Genomic DNA, 8,568 nt, shown 5'->3' with positions numbered 1-8,568 from the left:
CTGTCCGTAGTGGGTCCACCGAGTACAGGATGTTCAGGAAGTAGAATCATAACAAGGTGGAAAAAATACTCCAGAAGGTGTGTTGGTGGTGATAAGGAAGCTGGATTCAGTGCGAAATAAACCCAAGCTCGCTTTAATCTCTAAAACAAAATTTATAAGTGTGTTTTTCGTTGATTCTCAGCCTGTTAGCTTCGTGTTTACACTAGCTAGTCCGCTTACGGTCGGACAAGTTTGTCTGCAGGACTTTGGCTGTAAATAGTGACCTGTCATCTAAAAAAAAAAACACACGACGATGACCTCCGACGGTGGAATCCAGATACCGAGCCGTCTCCCGCTGCTGCTGACCCACGAAGGGGTGCTCCTGCCGGGTTCCACGGTGCGCTTCAGCGTGGACTCTCCGCGGAACATGCACCTGGTGAGCCAACGGCTGCTGAAGGGAACGTCGCTGAAAAGCACCATCATCGGGGTGATTCCCAACACCAGAGACCCGGAGCACGACACCGACGACCTCCCCACGTTACACAAGTAATAATCACGGAGCCGTGTGGCCTGATACAGAGGGTTTTATGTAGTGGTGGTGGTGGTGTGACATTAGTGGGTGGCAGGACCCCTCTAAGGTGCCATAAATACGGTGATTGACACTATACAGCTGACTTGAATCTCTGAATCCAGAAGTTCATCAGCATGTTTTGCATCAAAAATTGTTGTAAAACACCATTACTCATGATAGTCAATCCACAGTAGAGCCACTAAATCATGATGCGTTCTTAGATGATTAATTTTTCACACAGTGAACTCTAAATACAATATCTACAAAAATATTTAATATTTTTAAGGTTTCCTCTAATTTGTGCCATTTTAAAGTACTTTTATGGCAGTTAATCAGCTTTGAAAAACATTCTTTGTCTTTATCTGTTCAGTCTTTTTTCTATTTTTAAAACAGAACAAAACTGTTTGAAAAGGAGAGCAAAACCTTTCAGTGTGACTTCTTTATCTCAATATATTCTTTACTTTTTCTTCATTTTGGTCCCTCTGAATTTACAGATCAAAAATTGAAGACACTGGACAGCACTCAGTTGAAAAAAAAAACCCTGCGGTTTTAGCATGTTATTTTGTCTAATCAGCCTTTTTGTAAACTTTTTAAATGGAATACCAGCTTTACAGGTCCTGTCATAAGTAGACTGATTCCCTTTTTGCTGTTATGCACAGTCATTTCCAGATCTTGTGTTGGGATTTGTTCTAGAAACTTCTACAGTTCAAACACAGCCAGGTGGAGTTTGACCTTTTGTCAGCGGCTCGAGCAGGACTCTGGTTAATGCATGAATAACAGTTTCTTGTCTCTGTGTGGTCTACCGGCCACAGCAAACTGTCTGAAAACAACTGAATAGACTAATTCAGAGTCAAAGGTGGTAATTTAATGTCTCAGCCCTAATAAATATCACTGAAGCAAGGAACATTTCTAGCAACCATCACTCCTGTGTTCTAATGCTACATTGTGTTAGCTAATGGTGTTGAAAGGCTGATTGATGATTAGACAACTGAATAAAAATATGAGTTTTCATGGAAAAGCCAAACCTTTGAAAGGTAGCTTGTGTATAGGTCCAGCTAAAATGGCTATTTTATTTTTGGTAGTAAAATGTTCCATATGTCAGAGCATTAGTGTTATACATAGAAAATGGCCTGGTAAAAACCTGCAGAATAGATAGATAAATAAATAAAAAGAGAAAGTTTAAGCTACTGAAGTGGAGACTTGACATGAGTTTTAGTGGAAAGCATGAAATTGCCTTGATGACCCCAAACTTTTGAACAGTAGTGTAAGTGAGGTTTAAAAATGTGAATCCTGTGTTTTATTTCATTGCAAATAATGTTTAAAATCAGTTTAGTCATTCCATTGTGTTTAATTCATTGTCCTCAGTGTAGCTTTGGTCTCAGTGGCGGACGGACTCAAGCTGATAGTAGTTAGACATCTTCAGTTAATCTAAAGATTATTTTTCATTGGTTGAATATTAGCTACTGGAGAAAATACAGAAAAATGCATTCTATAATCTAATGATAGTTAAAGGTGACGACACAAATCCAGAACATAAAGGTATTAAATATACAATGATGTGCTACAGAGAGAAGAAGTAAATATACTCACATTTACACCAGCAGATGTTTGTCTTCTTTACCTGAAACCTGTTAGTATGCTGCTCGATCCAAAACAGCAGAGAGGCTCCAAGAGCATCAGAGGTCTGAAGGTTGAAGCTTTGTAGAAACATTAGATCAGGAAAGACTTGTTTTGTGTTAAGAAATGCTGCTTTCAAGGCCGCGATTATCTTTCAGTGAGTTTTCTTTCTCTCTGTCTCTGTGCAGAATTGGTACAGCTGGGATTGCTGTGCAGGTGGTGGGCAGTAACTGGCCGAAGCCTCACTACACCCTCCTCATCACCGGACTCTGTCGCTTCAGTGTTTCAAGTCTGCTGAAGGAGAGACCGTTTGTCCTGGCAGAGGTAGAAGCCTTGTGCTGTTAGATGTACTTAACACCAGACTGCAGACAGTGTTTTCATGCTGTCTGGTTGACATTGTTGTGTGTTTAGAAGCATGCTCTGTTGCATCCTTAGTCTGTTTTATGGCTCTTCTCCCGGCTGTTTTCTCCTGACTACATCCTTGCTTGTGTTGTATCCACTCTCAGATGTAGGTTGCTTTGGAGAACAGTGTCTGCTAAATGAAATTTTAACCACACTCAGCAGCGATGCCACTCTGTCCTGACACACCCACCTTGTGAAATGGATTCAAAAAGTTGCATATATTGTCGTGGTGGGACTCAATTAAAAAAACAATCTATTTAATTAGAGGCTTTGTAATTAATTAATTGTGATTACTCACATTTTGTCAAACAGCAATATTTGTACAATAAGTAAAGTTTGTCAATTCAAAGAAATTTTGGTTGACAGATGAATCAGTGAATAGACACATATGTGTTTTGTAATTTAAAATTTTCAATGGGACATGTAGAAAAAAGTGATTTCGATGATTTAAAGCCTGAATTTAGTTTCCCACTGTATGGAACATACCATCAGCATAAGTAGTTCAAGGACTTTCAAAAAGTTGAAAATCCACAGATTCATTCTGTTTTCGTAGTTTCTGGGTCTGATAAATGGTGTCATTTTGATGGTTCTTTTTTTTTTTAGGAATATACATGTTTTGTTTTAAAAAATGTTTTTTATAAACTAAAAGTTTATAATCAAATTATTAAAAGACAGACAAACAAACCAACACTGACATAACTCTGCCACCTCCTTAAAAACTTAAACAACAAAAATGTTTGTTTCATTTCGATTTATCGGCATTTTTCTTCTGTCTACTACATTCACAGATTACTGTGATTATTAAGTGCAATTACAGTGATTATCTTCAACATTTTAAGGCCTTTTTTTGTAAACTCAAGCACTTTCAATGTCTTGAAAAGTGGTTTAATATGGGATGGCTACACAGTTTTCCAGTACCAGGACTTTCATAGCTAACATTAGCTCTGGTGCTAACTGCAACGTGTTTTACATTGAGGTGATCAGAAAACTCTTTGTTGCACTATTTGCACACAACCACACTTTTATCCCAGCTGGCATCAGGAAGATTTTCAAAAGAAAACTTTCCGCCCAGTGAGCTCAGTGTGGGTCTTCCATCACTGTTCAAAAAAACGTTCTCGTGCACTGACATCAGTACATCCTGTGCATCTTCTTCATGACTGACAAACAGACTTTAGGTTAATTACCGCCACCTACTGGGCTGGAGTGTTAATCAGTGTTACCGGTGTGCCAGAAATTAGGGACCTGAGAAAGGTGCGATTAAATGCATTGTTTTTTTAATGCGTTATTTTTTCTGCAATTAAGTAATCAAAATTAACACATTAAACTCCTAGCCATAATATATTGATAGTAAATGCAAGATTTAAAGTGTTACATTAAGCAGTACTCAGAATATTTCCTCTTTTTTTTAATACTAAGTCACCCATCCCATTCAGGTTCTTGTTTTTATGAACTGATATTTTATATCTCCTCATGACATCTCCCTGTCCTCTCTTTTCCATCCTTTGGTATGAAAATTTGATCTGTATGGGGATATGGGAAACACATGTTGTTACAAGGTGTAATGTATGCAGAATGCACTGGGATCACAGCCCAGTCTGATGAGTCACACCACATTTGCCAGATTTACAGTGATCATAACTCAGCCAGGTGTTACGTTAAACGTGCACAGTGAGGACACATTCTGAAGGCTAGCAGGGCACTTCAAGAGTAAAGCCAAGGCCAAGGCCAGGGGCAGTTTTATTTTTGATCAAGAAAATCCAGATCCAAGGCCGCAGCACACTTTGATGGGCTTTTCCTCTGACCACATTCCACCTGAGCAACATCGAACCAAAAGCACCTGTCGCTCAGTATTTCAGAAAAGCCAAATAAAATACACAAATGTCCCTAACGGCTCAATGTGATTCTCTTACTGCTATAAATTGCAGGTGGAGCAGTTGGATAAACTGGAGCAATACACGACCCCAGCAACAAGTGGCGCCTCAGCAGAAGATGGAGAGCTGGGGGAGCTGTCCCAGAAGTTCTACCAGGCTGCCGTACAGGTGTGTGCATCAGACAGACAGTAAAAATACAGCATGAAACTACTGGGTACTTCATTAAGTTCAAGGATTTGGCTTAGTAGAGAGAAAAAACTCAAAATGTCCCTGAAACAATTCTTAATTTACAGACTGTTGAGCTGCAATATCTTGTGTTTTTTGTCTTATATGAGGCAGGTGAGATGGTAATTAACAAGCAGATTATTCAAAAGTAGGCAATTATGTACTAATTACATTAACTTATTAAAATAAATTAGCAGAAAAGAAGTAGATTATTGTCATTTTAGTAATTTGCACTTCTGTGCAAAAGTCCAGGCATTCCAAGACTTCTCTTTGAGGTTCTCAGATTACAACTGAAAAAGCCTCTTGGATAAGAGATTAAATGTTTTCAGCTGTTTTTACCTGAGCTGCTAGGATTCCTATGGCCTGGATAACTTAAAATCTACACGGAAACACATCTGGCCACCTCTAAATGGTGTAAAGTGGACATTAACGACCTTTTTTTCTTCTAATTTGATTGCACTTGTACTTTCATTTTTTTCTGATTGGTAACTGATTGGTAAAGCCAGCAGTAACTGTGTCAAATGGAAGAATGTGAGCACCATCCTACATCAGTAACATGCATCTGACACGCTTAATTGTGTGAGTAAACCTAATCACTGCTGTGTCTGTGTGTCTTTGTGTGTTGGTGTCTGTCTGTGTTTGTGTAGCTGCTTGGTATGTTAGACATGTCTGTTCCAGTGGTGGCGAAGTTCAGGCGTCTGTTGGACAGTCTTCCCAAAGAAACCCTACCGGATGTGGTCGCTTCTATGATCCGCACCTCCAACAAGGAGAAACTGCAGGTGAAATGACTACTGATTCTGTGTCAGCCAAAATTCAAAGTGCAGGTGTATCTCAGGATATTTAGAATATTATGAAAAAGTTCATTATTTAATAAACAAAAATGTAAACTTTCATATAATCTATATTCATTACATGTAAAGTGAAATATTTCAAGCCATTTTTTGGTTGATCTTCAGAAATATTTGAATAATTGGAGACACTGGATTTCTGATTTTCTTGAACTGTAACCCATAATCATTGAAAATTCTAACAAAAAAATGTCTAGTGATATTTTATTTTATGTGCAATTAGTGTAGAATGTATTATATTTCCACCTTTTTAAATAACTGATGGAAAAAATAAACTTCTACCTGATATTCTAATTTAATTAGGTTTTTTGACTAGGATTTTACCCCAAAAAAGACTCTTCCTTGTCAAAGCAAAAGCAATTTTCTACAGAGTGATGTCGGCTAATTTAAAATCTATACAATGTAAAATACAAGCACATATTTTGCATTTTATATTATGATTTCATCAGCATTACTTTGTAGATATCTGTTTTCACTTTGGTTTGAAAGGGAGAAAGAGAAACTGACAGGCTGTGCTTCTCAAATAATTCGTTAAAATATTGTGAAAAACTACTGATTGTTTGTAGTACCGTAGTTTAATCCAAAAATGTAAACTTTTATATAATCCATATTCATCACATGTAAAATGAAATATTTAAATGCATTCTAGTAATTTGACAAACTGGATTTCTGACTTTCACAAGCTATAAGCTATAATCATCGACATTCAATCAAAATAAGGCTGAAGATATTCCACTTTACATGTAATTAGTCAAGATTATATTTGATTTTCACTTATTATTTGAGATACATTTGTACACATAATGCCTGTGAAAATTATTCACCACTGCTGGACGTTTTACCGTTTTAATTGCTTAGGTCATGGTCAATTTATACAGGCTTTTATTTTTTTTTACATAAAAGACTCTTTAACCCCTTAAGCTTCAGTGTACCGCCGGCGGTACACCTACTAATTTGCATAGGAATTTCAAGAATGTCCGACGGGTGCAAACGCGATTATATAAACACTATACACCGATGGAAAGCTTAGATTCTCATGAATCCGCCGGTATAAACCACTTTCAGATGCGATTACCACAGCGGGTGAGAAAAACACATTTGTCCGACAAAAACAAATATTCATCCATCCGTTCTCTATACACGGCTTCAAAGCACACAGCGCGACTCACATTTCCGGGTTTATTATTACACACAAAAAAAATTATTCCACAAAAAACGGCTATAATCCAACCTTTTACATCAGATGACACAAGCCAGTAAACTATTTTGTCCAAAACATGTCCTGAAGTCGGTATAAAATCCCCGAATCGGTCGTTTTCAAGGAAATGCACCTCCCGATGCGCGTCCAATATTCCCTGTATTTTTCGTAATTTTTTTAATTTAAAAATAGAATATTAGCGATTTTTTTGTACTGAAAACGGCTGGAATTGACTGAAGCTTAAAGGGTTAATGTCAAAGTGAAGACAAATTTAAACAAAGTAATGTCAGCTCATGCAAATTCTGCTTCAATAGCTATGCAGTCACTTAATTTCAAGTTTATATGTTTACTTATTGTCATGACTTTGTCAAAATTTGTTTCATTTTGACATGAAAGAGTCTTTTTTTATAGCAAATTGTTGTTAAAGTTGCCAAATTAAATTCATCATGATTCAGTGTCAAAAAGCAATAAAAAGATAATCTTCGAAAAGGAGGTAAATACTCTTTATAAACACAGTATATGGTACTACATATTTTACTATATACTTGGGAAGCGACAGAATGTACAGAAAAGAAAGATAAAAGTCACAGTTTGGAATATTTTTTAAGTAATTATAGCATCTTTCCAATTGTTCTGTAGTAGAAGAATTTGCTTCCACCGAATGACATAGAAAAACAACATTGGTTAAAGTTTGGATTTTTACCAACTAACTAATTGGTATTTTGGAAGCTAACTTTTTGTACCATCACATTTTTTGTGAAGGTCCTGGATGCAGTAAGTTTGGAAGAGCGTTTTAAGAAGGCCTTGCCCATGTTGACCCGCCAAATAGAGGGACTAAAACTGCTGCAGAGAACCAGAAAAATGAGTCCTGACAATGAGAAGAGGGTAAGAGACATTTGTACTTCCTGTTGTTGTTCAACCCATATCTGTATACATACCTACACAAACCTCACCGTTGTTTTTGCCGTCTGTTTAGGTGTTATCAGTGCGTAAAGGCGGAGTGTTCCCGGGCCGGCAGTTCAATCTGGATGAGGAGGATGAAGATGACGATGGAGATGATATAACCGTGTTGGAGAGGAAGGTCAATGGAGCCAACATGCCTGAAGCTGCACTCAGAGTTTGCCTGAAGGAGCTGAAGAGGTGAACTTTCCCCTTTGTGTCTTGTCATTTAAAAAAAAAAAACATGCCATATAAACCCTACTGTAGGGTAGATGGATGAATGGATTGTTGGATGGATAGATGAGTAGATGATGGATGGATGAGTACATGGATGGATGAGTAGATGCAGCGCTCGATTTAGACGGTTGCCAGGTTGCCGCGAGCGCCGGAAATCATGGCAGGTTGATGACATCATACAAAGTGGCTGCCTCCATGAAGAAAACATGATAGGCGGTTCAGCTCGATCAAGCGCTCGATTTCGACGGTCGCCAGGTTGCCATTTGCGACGTTTTTAGTCACAACCGTCTAAATGGCGACCGTCTAAATCGAGCGCTGAGTAGATGGATGGATGGATTGTTGGATGGATAGATGAGTAGATGATGGATGGATGGATGGATGGATGAGTAGATGGATGGATGGATTGTTGGATGGATAGATGAGTAGATGATGGATGGATGGATGAGTAGATGGATGGATGGATGGATGAGTAGATGGGTAGATGGATGGATGGATAGATACTTTATTTATCCCCTTGTGAAAATTCAAGGTGTCCAGTAGCTCGCACACGTTACAATTAAGAAAAAAATAATGAAATTGATGTTCTAAATATGGTGCAAAGTAGCATGCAAATCATGCTGGTAGAAGACATATGCTGCTGCTTTAATATATTTAGACCACATTTAGGTCATACACTAAAAT

The 8,568-nt window shown here is 37.9% G+C and overlaps 1 protein-coding gene across 1 annotated transcript in view; it reads left to right on the top strand.

Moving 5' to 3' along the window:
- lonp2 (lon peptidase 2, peroxisomal) overlaps positions 1-8,568 on the top strand; it is a 30,022-nt gene continuing 21,454 nt past the window's right edge. The window contains exons 1-6 of the mRNA XM_051952194.1: positions 1-525; positions 2,356-2,491; positions 4,495-4,608; positions 5,313-5,444; positions 7,474-7,596; positions 7,688-7,851. Coding sequence (XP_051808154.1) covers positions 293-525; positions 2,356-2,491; positions 4,495-4,608; positions 5,313-5,444; positions 7,474-7,596; positions 7,688-7,851 — 902 coding nt within the window. The 5' untranslated portion in view covers positions 1-292. The remainder of the gene's footprint in view (positions 526-2,355; positions 2,492-4,494; positions 4,609-5,312; positions 5,445-7,473; positions 7,597-7,687; positions 7,852-8,568) is intronic.

The sequence above is a fragment of the Acanthochromis polyacanthus genome, chromosome 8 (assembly GCF_021347895.1).
Source record: "Acanthochromis polyacanthus isolate Apoly-LR-REF ecotype Palm Island chromosome 8, KAUST_Apoly_ChrSc, whole genome shotgun sequence".
Lineage (NCBI taxonomy): Eukaryota > Metazoa > Chordata > Actinopteri > Pomacentridae > Acanthochromis > Acanthochromis polyacanthus.
Note: the sequence above shows the minus strand (reverse complement) of the source record. Positions and strands in the feature narration are given on the sequence as shown.